Raw genomic sequence first — 15889 nt, 5'->3', positions numbered from 1 at the left:
GAGGGCAACGGATAACACCAGTATCTACAGATGTGTTAATTGGGCTTTCAGAAGGAAGTCCGCATATTAAAATAGTCTGGGGGCTCACTTGTGAACCAGACCAAAGCCCCAGGAAATCACGTGTGATTAAAGTTGACCTTCATCATGTATTCTGGGGACCATACAAAGCTGGGCTGAATTAGCTTTGCCTATATACTGACAAAAAGAAATACCACCACAGTATTTGTAACAACACACAGAGATACCCCGGAGCCTTGAGATGTGGTGCATAAATTTATTTCAACATATATTAACATTTTCTTTTTTGTTTTGTTAAAGACACAATACATTAAGTATTTACATTTGATTCTACGTACAACAACACTTGCTGGCAGAAGACAGTTAAATTATAAAACTAACTGGGTTAACGGAAGGCTACTCTCTAGAGCTTTAATAAAACTTGATACAAATTGACACATCATAGTTAAACTTGACAGTTCCTGTCATAACAGTCGATTGGAAACAAGAGTGCAGGCTGCAACAACTGATGGCAGTTTAATGATGCTGATGCTAATGGCTATATGCTGTTTAACAAAGCCAAAGCTGCTAACATTGAGTCAATTTGGGAGCTACATGTATACTAAGTTAAGTAATGCTGTTGCCTCATGTAATGATGCTTCATGTAAAAATGTAATGTTTTGAAGTATATTAAACCACATACTGTAACATTACGTTGAGTTGCGGTAAGTGGAGATTTCTGTATTCTATATTCGTTTCTTAATATTACCCTGAATAGACAACAATCTTATCCATGTATTTTTCTACTATGTGGATCTTGCATTATCACACAGACAGAATAGCATGTAGGGCAGGCCTTATACACATTCCACTACAATCAACTGACGGATTACCTTTTGACAAATCGTATGAGGCAGCCAGCATCCAAGCATGCAATACATCCCTTTGACAAGTCTTCAGCCTCAATCAGGTCACAGAATAAAGAGCACGCATGGAAAGATAAAAGGAAAATGAAAGGGACTGTCAACAGCTTTGATTATGCCTAATGATGAGACATGGGTAAAGACTTTTGTATGTGAATTGGCTCATAAAAATACAGGGAAATGTGTGTCTGCAATATCTGCATAAAGCGTTTATTCGAGTAAGAGAAAGTAAACAAATGTCATGAAGAGCTTTGGGTGAGGCGGGATTGGTTACTAGTTGTTTGTTTCATTGGGGCTCCATTAGACTTGATTTTCAAGAAGAGAACATGAAGCCGAACCAGAGGAGCACTGGCACTGTCACTATAGCGACGGAGCTGATGGGCTGTCATCATGGGAGGAGTAAAGATGAGAAAGACCGCCGCACATTCCGCCGCACACACACACACACAGGGACAGACACTCGCGCACCTGAGTGACATGACATTAACGCAATTCAAGTAAGGAAAAATAATGTTAATCAGAAGGCAGTGAAGCATTCACACTGAACGTAGGCTGTGAGGCGTTCATAATGAGCAGAATCTCTTTGGAAGGTGAAGCTGTACACCAGGGTAGGAATAGCAATGGCTGACACCGAGGGCATCCCTCCAGACAATAAACACCTGGGCTCTGCAATGGGGAGTGATTCATTTGGATGAATTCCAAGAAAAGAGGCCGGGAACCTGGGAAATGTATTTGTAAAATGTCCACCTCCGAAAGCATCCATTGTTGGCTTTATCTGATCGAATGGAGACAGAATGGGTCGTTGGGGTCGATGACTTTACACAGGAAGTGGATGTTGCTCATGATAAGGTGACAGGACAAACAGGAATGAGTGACCAATTGGTGTGTCATACCTGGGTCATGAAAACACTGTCCATTTCAGATAAAAACCCAAATGAATGAGCTAGAAAAAAAAACAGCAGCTGCAACAGTTTTAAACATTGTGAGAGGCTCTAGATCGTATTTCTGTATAATGAATTTGTTGTGATACACGGTCATATCTTGTTGCTACATACATTGCCCCGACAGAAACTGTAAAATCACTTTTCTCTGACGTAGAAAATTAGTACTGCTACATAGTTAAACTACCTGATATTACGGTACACTCCTAGAAAGATCAAACTATTTACAATAGAGATTTCAATAAGAGTTTTTCTCCTTTACAAAAAAATCTTGTGCTTTAGTATCTGAAACACACAGACACACACACACACACACACACACACACATACACACACACACACACACACACACACACACACACACACACACACACACACACACACACACACACACACACACACACACACACACACACACACACACACAGCAGGTAGAAAAGAAAATCATAAAAGACCATTTGTTTAATTTCTTCTTTGTTCACCACCTTCTTCTCTCGGAAAATGTTCTATCAAATGTATTCTATCGTTACATTGGAAATGAATGTCGCTGGGAGAAAGTTCCATTAATAGTAAAACAGGAAGTGACCCACTGAAGTGTCCTGAGGTGATGCCTATCACAAGAATATGTCTCTTAGTCTAGACATCTCATATGAACTGCTACATTAAAGTTTCTGTTTTTTTTTTACTTTTTCACTTTATAATTTGTTCTAAAGTCTATCACAGATTGTATGCATTGGAAGCTGGCAGGAAGTCTGAGAAATGGCAGTCTCATGTAGTTGTGTAGATTGCCCTCAGTTCACTGGCCTCTGACCGAGCAGCGTTTGGACTAATAACTTTTGATTAATAAACGCTAGAATAGAGGCGTAACATTAACACAAGTTAAAAGACATGGAGTTATGAGTGAGAGATGAAAGAATCAGGTTTTTTTTCATGTCGTATCTAATTATAGAATCATTAGCACCACCACAGTGTATGAGCAGAAAACACAAATGTCTGGATGGCAGAATGTTGCTGCTGAGAGAAGCAACGTCCACGGACTCTCAAAACGCTGCTGCCTAAATGGCTTCTCAGCTTGGAAGGAAGCAGTCTTTGGTCACAAATCAAAACCTAAACAGCATGTGCCAGTGATAAGCTGTCCAATTGTGTACCGCTGATTGATGATGTCCATTTCCTCAGCCGGAGATGTGATCCTGAGCTTCTCTTTCATGGTTAAAGGACTTCGCCTTTTTTTTTTCACTGGAGTCTCTGTGGCAGTCATTAACATCTCTTCACAGCTTGTTATTACTGTGAAAAGCCAACTAGTCTCCATTGACAACATAAGCGATGATCACACACAGATTTCGATGGCAGTTGCCATGACCATCTGGCTTTTGTTCTTGTCTCGGCCCGGAGACTGGTGTTGTCCGGGCTCCTCTCTGGGAGATAGCGGATCGGAGAGGACGCTACGTTTGAGCGGTGCTGGGCGCAGGCCGGAGGTTCCTGGCGGGGTGGAGGGCTCGGGGTGTCTGTGGGAAGAACGGGACGAAGCGCTGGAGGAAGAGGAGGAGGAAGTGCAAGTGCCGGTGCACACTCCCGAGCTCGACCTCTCGCCTCTTTTGGCTCGGCAGGACGCTCTACGCCTGAGATCGCTGACCAGCTCGTACTTGACGAAGCAGAAGACGTCCTTGACACCGCAGCGTTTCTCCGGCTCGGCGGCGAGCAGTCTCTGAAACATGCGCAGGGCGTCATCAGTGAAGCGGCGCCACTGAGACGGGTAGGTGCCCACTGGACACCCTGCTTTCTGCCAGCGCCGGAACTCCTCGTAGAAGGCGTCGGCCGCCAGCGCTGCCTCCCAGGGGAAGTTGCCGGTCAGCATACAGAACACCAGCACGCCAAACGCCCACACGTCCAGACTGGTGGTCACGAGGAACCCTTCGGCGCGGCTTGCCCGGCACACCTCGGGCGCCGTGTAGGGGATGGTGCCGCTCACTCGTTTCACACGGCAGCCCACCCGCCGGGTCATACCGAAGTCGGCCAGCTTGATGCGGCGGCACTCGCGGTCAAAGAGGAGCACGTTCTCAGGTTTGACGTCCCGATGCACCAGGTTTTTACTGTGCATGAAGTCCAGGGCCAAGCCCAGCTGTTGCATGCAGCGTTTCACCATTTCTTCTGGCAGACCCACCTGAGGAGAAGAGAGAGCAGAGGGAAGAGAAATTGTCAGGAGACGGAAAGAGAGATTGATATAGTGTGATAGATGCAATTCAATGTGTGGGACGTTGGAAGATCGAAGGTAATTAAAGAAAAGAGCTTTGTGGCGAGTATAGGTAACAGTTCATTTAAAGGTGATGGTTATATCAGGTGAAGGAATGGAAGTACAAAGTCCCAAAAGGAAAACTGAAACAAAAGAGTCCCTGTTTTGCAACAATTTTAATGAGTCTTTAGAATAACCTTGAAGCCCTCCCAGCACATCAACTGGAATAGTACGAACGCAAAGTGAGAGCTTTGGGTTTGAGAGAAAACCGGTACGAAGACAAGGCTCCGATCCCAGGAGAGCTTGTTAAAACCGCTGTGTCTGTAAATGGCAACTGATTGGAGCAGCTCTGGCTGGCTGAGGACGGTGATTGGTGGAGAGGGAAGGACGATAGCATTACCTGTGGGGGGATGATGTCGAATAGGTCCCCGGCGGGGGCGTATTCTTGTCCAAACACGTAGCAGTCCTCCGTCTCAAAAAGCACGTCCAGGACTTTGATGATGAAAGGGCTGCAGCTAAGTGAGCCCGTTAGACTGAATTCTCGCAGGAAACTCTTGAGCTTGGTCTTGTTCTTGGTAACAAACTTCAGCGCCATTTTGGTGCCTACAAAAAAATAACATGGATGGTCACAATTAATCTTTGGTGTAATGCCAACAGTTTACTGTCCAAACGTGTAACCCAATACACCTACAGGGAATTTGGAAATGTTACCTTATACTCTGAGGGAGTGGAGAGGTTTCCAACTCCCCAAATGTGTCTTTGTAACAGCTGCTACATTCATTCATGTAACCATGTACAGTGAATGACTCTCGCACTCCATTGCACACATACAACCAGCTTTTCGTGGTCCCAGCTGCAGAAATAGTCTCCTTGCTGCACACTCAGCACTTTTAATCTCCCCTGCCTTATTCTGCACTGCTTTACATTGCTAAATTCCACCGCTGTCAGACTGAGCCAGCTCCCTTACTTTGATTATTTTTATCACAACCAAGGATTAAACAGTAGACCTAAAAAAAAATCACCCCTTTTTAACTGTGCTGAAATTATTTTTGCGGCCCTATGCCTTGAGACTTAATAACATGCTGATCTGATCTTAACTGGTTATCCTCAGCTGGGAGGCATCCTGGCACAATTTGGATTTACTATGGATCCAACACTGCATTTTTTCCAAATTTAAGGGATAGTTCAGTATTTTTGCAGAGTGTGTACATGTGGCGAAAAAACTTTTTTCTGTTGACCCCCTCTGCAACAGTACAAGACTGACTTCTGCTACAGGGACATCTCCCCCAAACTTCTTAAATTGACCTGAATGCAACCTCCATAAGGTAACAGTCTAACTATACATTAGTACCTCATACAACCCCACTTCAAAAATACTGAACTATCCCTTTAATTTTTTTTTCTTTACCTTTATAATTTATTAGATGACATACAGAAAAAGGATACTATCAGACAGGTAAAACAGATAAAGATTTCCAGCCACAGTTTGAACCTTGATGTCCTTGAACCACTCACCCTGTGTCCGGTGTGCCACCAGGTCCACCTTTCCATACGTGCCCTTCCCCAGCTCACGGATATGTTCATATTGTTTGGCTACATCTGCTGCAGACAGTGTGGTGATGGCCAGGGCCTGCATGTCCTCCACGGGCACCCCTCCACAGTAGCCCACCTTAGATGTAGGGGAGCCCCCGCCGCTCCCCACGCGCCCCGGCCCGGATGGAGAAAGAGAAAGGCTCGCCTTGACGCTGTGCGGGAGACTGAAACGAAGAGAAGAGAACACTGCTTAGGGTCAAGCTTCATTTTGCAGCCAATATAATTTGTATGCATGCATGCGTTCATGACCTAATGCTCTTCAGTATTTTTATGTTTTTTGGCGCACATCCATTTATTCTAGTCTGTATAGGTTGTGTCCCAAAGGGTGGTTAAATCAAGAAGGTTTTAACAGACCCTCATTTCCATACAATCGATTCAGGGAAAGGGATCAACAGGGAGAGTGCTTCCAGTAAATCTATTGGACTTCCTGCTGTCCCTCTAGATATAGCTGGTCTCAGACAGCACTTACTGGGCAGACAGCTACAGCCCAAATCAATGTGACCAGGTAGAAGGATTAACAAATGGAAACAAACCGAGGAGTGCCACAGATCATTTGAAGTGTTCATACATTATACTACATTGGAAACTATCAGTGGGGCTGTGAGGAAAGAGGTCCCTTTGTTTTGGCTTTAAAACACACAAGTCTTTCAGTCAAATTGCTGAAGCTGAAAAAAAACACATGCAACATATTGTTGCTGGTTGTTATTGCTGGTTTTGACTTCAGAAGTGCCAAGATTGAAATAGGTCAAACCGATCCTAGGAGGGGAAAATATAGCTGCTTTTTAATTATTGCAAGCTCAGAGGGAGTCAAGGCTACCCTTAATGAGCCAACTCACAACAAAATAAAAATCCAAGATGAGTGAGCGTGTGCATGTCAGTGTCTGTCTTTGTAGACACACACACACACACACACACACACACACACACACACACACACACACACACACACACACACACACACACTAATAGGCACCAAATAAGGCACAAACTATTTTGCTGATGGCCTTTTTCATCCATCATTCAAAGGCAACCGCTTTGCACATTGATATTCTCTACCCCCGCAGCGACATTCTAAGCACCACTTCTTTAAACGATGTGTCCGTGTTGCCTGTCGGGTACATTTTGGGGGGAAAACAATACAATAGATGAAAACATTGCAGAGGAGGCTTTGTCCAGACACTCTAAAGGTGTTGAGGTTCCTTGGCTAGAGTGGGGAGAGCTTGATAAATATAGCTATTAGACAGTGAAAGCTAAATAAGGCTGCAACCATTTGCAGCCCCTTGTTCCTTGCTCATCACTCTTTGTTCAAGGAAAGAAGAAAATTGAACAACACTTCAAATAGAGTGCCCTGTGTGTACTCTGTGTGTCTCTGTAGATACACCTTGCTTCTTGATTTTTAACATAAGCATATAAAATGTTATGTAAGAGACTGTGAATATTTTGACCTACTCATGCTGTATCCATATCAGTCTGTAGACCAGGCTTGGCGATTAAACATTTAAACAGGACAGATATACAGAAGGAAAGGAAGCACATTTCTACAAGCGAGAACAAGGCAGAGCAAAAAGGCGGTGCTTGTTTACTGGCACTTCTTCCGCAAGCTGAATTTTGCAGCACTCCAGCGTGGACCTTAATCATATTAGTGCGCTCCCACAAAGACAAAAAAGCACACCCCACCCAAAGTGCAGGGGGAAGCTTTGCACTAATTTCCTTTGCAGAAATGGATTACCAGTCCTGAAATGTGATGAGTGCTCGGGAGACGGGTGTTTCAATGACGCTGTAAATGTGAAGCAGAAACTGCAGATTAGTGCCCCGGAGGTATGGGGATGATGAAGTTATGTGGGCTCTGGGAGATGATTGTGTGTTAGCGCGTGCGGGGGTACAGGGAGGTCTGCTGTATCAGTGGCACTGTGATGGTCTATCAAAGGCCCTTTGTGTGTTCACTACCTCTGAGAGGGAGCAGCTGCAAGCCTCCTCACGACTCAGCGTCCGTGCTCGGCCGCAGCCACATGCCCAACTGATCTCCCATGATGCCCCTCTGCTCTTCTCCCGTCCTCTCTGGCTGCTAGGGACAAGGTGACAGCTAGACAGGCTCAAGATACCAGATGACGATTTGGCTTGAGATACATTTTTAATGTCTGTGGGGTTTTTGAGCCACTCCCACTTCTTGTTTATCATCTCTAAGCCGTTTGAAAACAGTTCTCTGGGGCTGCTTTCTTAGGCCTATATTATTAAACAATGACAGTCAGAAAACAAGCTTGTGGGGGCGCCCTTAGCTCAGTTGGTAGGGCGTCCCCCTCCGGGCCAGGCCCAGCAGCAGACCCGGGTTCGATTCCAGCCCGCGGTCGTTCTCTGCATGTCACTCCCCTCTCTGCCCCATTTCACCTCTGTCTCTCTGCACTATCAATAAAGCATAAAAATGCCCAAAAAATATCTTAAAAAATAAATAAAAAATAAAATAAAACAAGCTTGTATTTCCAATTCCTGTAGAAAAAAAGTGGATATGCAAGTTTTTTCCCCTCTGCAGCAACAACCTTTTTTTCAGCCACTAATTTCCTGTCAAAACACAGTTTGACAATTTTGCTCAATTTAGCAATTACTCAAATAGAGCTGAGTGCATTCACATCGTAACCTTCTTAAAAAACAGGTTTGCTCCCAGGGAAAAAGGTTACATTTAAAATGTTATGTCCTAATTAGCATAATGATAGGTTTAAAAAAACCTGTTGTGGCTGTATCCACATGCCACACACGACTGCAGGAACAGTTGACTTTTGAACTTTTATAAACACTTCTGTAATCGATACGGAGATGAGAACAGAGATGAACCCTGTGATACGACTGTCTCTCCTTTGATAGGCTGACTTTCTTTCACCCTTGGGGTGTGTTATTGTCCGATGTCCGATGTATGGTCTAATTTAACGTGCCCCTTCTTTATACATGGAGGTCCAGTCAAGTGAATTTTAACTATTTCCAGATTTTCCCGCCTCCATTTGAAAGAATGCTATTGGTAGCGTGACTCTAGGAATGCCGCTTAATGACGATGTGTCCACCACAGAATAATAGCCTGGCACCGCCCGCCTAAGTACTTCCGCTCAATTGTCATTTCCCTTCAGTATCAGTCGGGGTCTGCGGTATATTCATGGGTTCTCTCAGACAGATTTTTGGTTGTGCAATCAGAAAACAGAGGGAGTGGCTGAGAGCAATGACATTGAGGTTGTGCGCCAGTTTCAGTTGTAGTCAGAAGCCGGCGCATGACATACGTCACGACCAAACGTTTTGCGATTGGTTGGCAGATCCAGAGTGGCACTGGGCAGATCCAATAGTTTTAAACTTCAACAGACACCCGCCTTCAAGTGAGTTAACCTTTGAGCGATTCCAGACCTTCTGTACAAATGAAATCAAGTACGATGGACTGGTAGGACCAGGCTAACAGAATAATACATCTCAACAACTTTTGGATGGAAATGTTGTGCTCTTGGCAAAATGTTGGAAATGTTGTGCAGACATTAATGATGAAGGTTCAATTCTTCTGATTTTTGTGATCCCATGACTTTTCCTCTAGCTAGCGACAACATGAAGTCAACGTTGGCAACTATTTGATAGATTGCCATTTAAAGGTCACATATTATGCTAAATGCACTTTTTAAATGTGTTCTAACATATCCATGGGTCCACGGTGTGCCTAGAGACTGCCAAAATATTACAAAAAATAACAATCTCTCCTGTTCTCACTCTCCCCCTTTCTGAAACCCCCACCCCTCCCCCCCAATATACTCCAGTCAGAATTTTCCCCTTTTCTGACCTCACAAACTGGAAAGCCAGAAGCTTCCACTGTGCAGCCCACACCCCTATTTCTTATTGGTCCACGGCCCTGACAGACAGAGGGCGAGGCGTATCTGGCTTCGCTTCCGGACAGGGGGCGGGGGCAGCTCAAAGATTGTGTATTTACGAGGGGAGCTGCAGCTCTTTTTAAAAAACAGGCCATTGTGAGATTAGCTGAACATCAGCATAGTACAATAAATTATCTGAAAGTTTTTTTCAGCAAACAATTAAAGAAAAACGTATTAGGGACCACTAAGACCATATAATATGGTGTATAATAGTAACGAAAATTTATAATATGGGAGCTTTAATGTGATCCACATATCCCTGTTCCCAGGATGAACAGTAATAACTGTGGTGATTCCTTAACCCTTTATCTTGCGCCATCTATAGGTCAAAACTGTTATCTTACCAAAAGGCCTATTGTGGTTAAAGCTGGGGTGGAGGATTTGGGGAGAAAATGACAGTTGGGATAGAGATTCGAATCCAAATACCTCAACCGCTCCACTTGTTCTCTTTGGTCCCTCCCCTATGGTCCCTCCCTGACACGCTCTACACCAACAAAGTTGTGCCAAAGTGAATGGACAGTCCCAACAGCCAATAAGAACAGAGAATCTGAGCCTCGCTCTGATTGGTCAAAGTGTCAGCTCATGTTAACTTTGACCAATCAGAAATCATATACCCCAGTTTTAATGCCTAAAAGCTACAACATTTTCCGTCTAAGCTACAACTAATGCAAATTAATTCTGCTAACATGGTGAATATGGTAAATGATACCTGTTCCTACAACAACATCAGCATGTTAGCATTGTCATTATGAGCATGTTGAAATTAGCAACTGGTCCTCACAGAGTAAACTGTGTTAGCGATACAGTTGCAGTGAACTTTTAGCAATTAGCACATTGCATGGATGCAGATTCACACAAAGGAGGTGAACTTAATTGTTGCCATGGAAAAAAATTCTGGCAAAGAATTGATGTTGCGCCACCCCCTCTATAACACATGTATTTTAATGTACACAAAGTACATTTCTCAAGAGCGAGCTTTTCAGACAGTGTTTTCCCTTTTTAGTCCTGCCTCACCTCCTGCCATCTTTGTCTCTTGTCTGTTCCAGAAAATGTAGACCAGGGACTAATGAAAGAATAAATAGACTGCCGTGCCTGCCTCACATCTCTACCTCTCTCCTTTACTAATGGACTAGTCGCTTTGCTCCCGGCAGAAGAGTCATTATGGGTAAAGACTTATCTCTTGTGTCCAATTTACTGTCAAATTTGCCCAATGTGCCTCGGCTCCGGGTCAATGTGAAGACAGTGAGGGAAATATGACATGACTGATGTGGTTTCTGTCACTGTCCGTCTTAGAATTATAACAATAGCATTCATCGAGAGAGACACATATGGATGATAAGTATATTCTGTCTGTGTCCCTCTCCTCTCATTGTCTCAATGTGGACGCATAGAATAAAATAAAATCACTGTGATCCTTAACAATCTTTCACTCGATCAAACCAACCAAATGGGATTTCTACTACTTGTGACAGCAGGTTGCAGTCAGGGGAACACTATATCCCCAATTCACGCCTAAAACACTGAATCCCCTCCGTAAGAGCATCAGTGAGTTGGTGGGTTTAGTGCCGACATCAACATGAGGATATAGAAATCCCCCACTGTGCTGTGATAGGTGAACCAGCAGCCCAGGCCACGGACACTCACTTTGATAAATCACCCGCTCTTAACTTTGCCTGGCTGCCCATTTGGAGGATCCCTGCTGGAACTGAGTGCTGTGTAACCCCATACCTGACTTGCCTAGCATCCATTCTCCTTCCTCTCTCTCTCGCTCTCTCTCTCTCTCTCTCTCTCTCTCTCTCTCTCTACGAGGGTCCTGGTGGAGTTGCCAGTGGCCATTGGACCCCCTGCTGGGATAACCTAAACCCGATGACATTAACCCAAGGTTAAATGGATCTAAACAATGGCTGAGAGTGGAAATATGGATGGGTGATGTTGATAGTACAGGAATGCACAACGGCTCAAGAGCTGTATGTTGACCGCAATGTACATCAATATTGCACTTTGGGATTAAGGCTTTCGGCATGGCAAACGGTATAGCCTCAGATTATAAATGCCATGTCGTCATCACCCATATACCTGTACTGTATATGCTACCCCATCTCTATCACAATCCAGTAGCAGCAAATGCCAATAGGGAGGCTTGAGAGAGAGAGAGAGAGATAGAGAGAGAGAGAGAGAGAGGGAGGGAGCAGGATTGGGGGAAATCCAACGAGACCGAGCTGAAGCATCTCTCCTTTGTACCACATGCTATAGGCTGCGTCCCTTTGATGTCAAACAGACGGGGAAATGGGGCTCTTATATGAGCTCAGAAAATGGGGTCTGAAAGAGGAGGGATAACTAAATTATGTAACAGCACTGCTAAGGAGGACAGTGCTGTCTTTTCTACCTTCTTGAACCATTTCATCCCCCACTTCGAGGCTACAAAACAAACAGTAGATGATGATTTGTGATCTCGCTCACACACAATAGCCTCTAGCCACAATCGGTGCACTAATGCTGATTGCTGAGGCTGCATTCATACCCTTTCTCTCTCTCTCTCCCTCTCTCTCTCTCTCTCTCTCTCTCTCTCTCTCTCTCGCTTTCTCTCTCTTCCCTTCTTAAATCCACAATAATAATTCTTTAATTGCACAACTGGATATTGGAAATGGCAATAACAGAAAATAGCCTACAAGACACAACGTCTTTTGACAAGGCAATTAAAAGCAAGAAACTGTACATACATCAAAAACTGATCCTAAAATAATGACTAAAATAAGGCAAATGAGAAAATGTCAAAATACAGGAAATGAATACATGAATGTAAATTACACAGTCAGATTTAAACTCTGAACACATCCACACACAGACACACAGACACATATTACACATGTGTACACAATGTGTAAGTTGATTGATAGGCGGTAGGCTATAATTATAGGCAGCTGTTTTCTCACTAACAAGATAGGAAAGGGATGTTATCTGCAGACATGTGTGTTGTTTCTTTATTTGAACAAGACAGTAAAAAGACGCCTCTCTCTCAATGTGTCCTAATTGATCATGTTTGCATCCTCTCTGTGCACTAGGCAGCCATGTTTTCCTCTAGCAGTTAACTCCATTTTGCTAGACTGTGTCTGCTGGGTCTGCTTTTCTTTCCTGACATACATTTGCTCAGCCTGTGTTTCATTTGAGTTTTTTTCGTTCTCTTTTATGAATCTGTGTATTGGCAATTTGCATTTATTTTAGTTAGTGTGAGGATGCAACACTGCAACACTGCCTGTATGTGTCCGTGGTTGGATTTTATGTTGTTTAAATATGAATCAGTTACATTGCAGCCCTTAATACCTTCCTAGCTCCACAGGCCATGTATGGGACATTTCTATAGACTCCCAGCAGGGTGTTGCTGCTTAATTCAACAAGGTAGGGAATTTCTGGGGGAGATTTTGGTCATATTATTCAAATTGCAAAGTGGGTTCCACTATCATTAAAGGTCCTATACTTGTATGCATGTATCTGCTCTTTAGGGGGTATATGCTGCAGGATTTTCTTCCATTGTCATGTGTATTAAACAATTAATAATTCATGTGGAACCGATTGCATTGGTTTAATTGCTGCGTTTTAAACATTGGCATCACTCTGTTTGCATGTGTTTACAATATAGAATTGGGGCAATAAATCGCATACCTGCTCTATGTTGATTCTGAATTATATTTGATTTTGTAATTGACTACTCCTTTAAACTAACTATCCTGCTGTTCCTCTCGATCAATGCAATGTTTGTGACAAAAGCAAATACATGCTGCTGTTGCATTTCATTTTAGAGTCCATTACCAGCCTGCAGGCTGCTGTGCTTTTACAGGGTTTTTGCTCTATCAAGTCAGCTGCTCATTTAAATGCATTAGAAAGGCATTAAGCGTGAGATATCCCCTGTCTGCCCTGGACAAAGTATAAAAGGGCCATTTAAAGTGGAGTGCCCCGGATGCCCAACTCATTCATCTTCTAGCACATATACTGTATATCAGAAAAGCAGAGTGGGAAACATGTAGTAGGGGGTATCAGAATGTAATGTGTGTGTGTATTTGGTGCCTAATAATAATAGTTTGAGCATGCCTGTGTGTGCGCGCTGCATGATTGGATTATTACATTTGATGTGCCGGTGTGTGTGTGTGTGTGTGTGTGTGTGTGTGTGTGTGTGTGTGTGTGTGTGTGTGTGTGTGTGTGTGTGTGTGTGTGTGTGTGTTATACATTTTGGCTCAACCATTAGACCTATAGGCTAGTAAGGGTAAATCATAATAGTGAATAAAGCTGTGGCACGATTGTAAAATAAATACTGCCATTTATGCTCTTTGTGTATGGTCCATGAGAGACAAAGTTCAGCACTCCTGCACATGGACATTTCCCAACCCTTATTTTTCTCTCCCCGTCTATTACAACACCTTTACAGACTGAGTCTGACCCGATTCCAGGCACCCCAGGGTGCATCTATAAAGGTGTTACTCACTCACCTGCTGGCGACCTGTCTCTCTCCTCCATGGTCCTGCATCCGCTCGATGAGCAGAGCTGCTGCGCTCCGCTCGCCTCCGATCCGCTATAAGGGGTCTGCGGGAATCTCCCCCCGTCTAAAGGAAATAATCAGTCAGTTATGGGTGCTGGCTGCTCAGACAACCAAACCGTGCAGGTCCGTTATTGTGCACCGCATTTTGTTTTTTTTAGATGATCCTGGTTTCTTCTGGAGATGCTCTTCCGTGTTGTGACTTTCTTCGGATATAATCAAATCAAAGCATCATCTGCTGCTGCCGGATTCTGGGAAGAGGACGCAGGCTGGGATCCCTCCACTGAGCGCCCACCATCTGAACCTGAAGAAGAGGAGGAGGAGGGTGCGTGTTTATCTTTCGCTCCTCCAGCAGTCCGCATGACCCAGTTCAGCACCACACACACAGAGACCGAGACGAACCCATTCATTCACATCCAAAACCTCTGCTCTCTTCTCTGCGACATATGCGTGCACAAAATATAGCCTACATGTTCCCACCTCATTCAGAACTCGGCGTCTTGCTCTCACTGTCAGTCTGTTTTGTCTGTCGGTCCAGTGTGACTCTAGGGCTTGGGGGGCGTGTTTCTAAGTGTGTATGTAGCTATGAGTGTGCTTGTGGTATCAAATGTTGCTCCTCTGCTGATCCTACCACCAGTCAGCTCCCCTCATTGTTCACCGTTTCCACCCTCCGGCAAACTAAATACGCTCACGTGTCCCGGGTCCTAGCGCCTGGATCCTGTCAACCCATCAGCCGTCCGACCTTTTTTGTCTTTTTGATTCATGCTTTTGAAGGGAGCCAATGCCCCACTCTTGCATAATTCAACGACTTATGGCATCGAGTCTACTTCACGCGGTGACTTTGCCAACTGTCCTTATTAGGTAACGGCGAGGCAAGACTTTCAATTAATTCCTTTGCCCTGGCCTGGCAGCTTCCCTTTTACTGCAAACGTTTAACAGCAGGCCTCCTGCCTGACGGGTTTGCCAAGCAGAACAGATTGGGCATAAGGACAACCTTTGTGCATCAGCAATCTCATAATAATCATCAAAGAACCCTGACCAGAGGGATTGATGGGTTTGGATGGGTGAAATGACTGGATGCTGTTCTACACTAATAAAGATGATGCTCATGAGGATCCACACTGTTACTTTCTCCCGTCTTAAGGTGCTCCTAGGAAATGTCAGTTTGTTTTCTTTATTGAACCCCCTTTGGACAAATGCGGTAGTGTTTTTGCTATGCCAGCTGTAGGTTAGTTCCTGGGTGAACGTACCCATTAAAAAAACGTATTGAGAAGAAGAAGAACTATATAAAAACAGTATATAGCTTGTTTGCTGTTAAGTGTAATTTATGATCATCAGAGAAAAAAATAAAACTGTTTCAAAAATATTTAAAAGTTCTTTGTTGCACCTTTAATCTCACCTTGTCTTCCCGGCACATACATTTTTTTGTATTCTTTCTGCTTGCTCTGTTGTCCAAGCCCAGGATTTAACATTGAAGGTTGGGAATAATACACAACGAAGGGTGAAAGATAAGCTATTTTTCTAAGCAATCCAGGATCAGGTCCGGCTGGAAAAGAGTCAGTACAGGGGAATATGATTTTACGGTGGTGCTGAGCATTCTCCAAATAAAAACATCTTATCTAGCAGTTAGCACACCAGGATCTCTACGAGATACTGGTGTGCTTTTATTTGGTGAATGCTCAGCGCCACCGTATGATCTGCCCGTTTCCTGAAACTAAATAATTTGACCCCAGGGCTGTTTTATTTAATTACATTTTTTTGTAAGCGTTGTTGAAGAGGGTGGATGG

General features: G+C 44.0%; 1 protein-coding gene across 1 annotated transcript; it reads right to left on the bottom strand.

The window, feature by feature from the left end:
• Positions 1–3188: 3188 nt before the first annotated feature.
• Positions 3189–14093, bottom strand: sbk1 (SH3 domain binding kinase 1; the record flags this gene model as incomplete). Its single annotated transcript, XM_080049434.1, has 4 exons — positions 3189–4022; positions 4492–4694; positions 5607–5848; positions 14056–14093. 4 exons carry the CDS (start codon positions 14091–14093, stop codon positions 3189–3191), a joined length of 1317 nt encoding a protein of 438 aa, XP_079905560.1.
• Positions 14094–15889: the final 1796 nt, after the last annotated feature.

The sequence above is a fragment of the Ammodytes marinus genome (genome assembly GCF_949987685.1).
Source record: "Ammodytes marinus genome assembly, chromosome: 20".
Lineage (NCBI taxonomy): Eukaryota > Metazoa > Chordata > Actinopteri > Uranoscopiformes > Ammodytidae > Ammodytes > Ammodytes marinus.
This window is presented reverse-complemented; position numbering and strand designations above follow the sequence as displayed.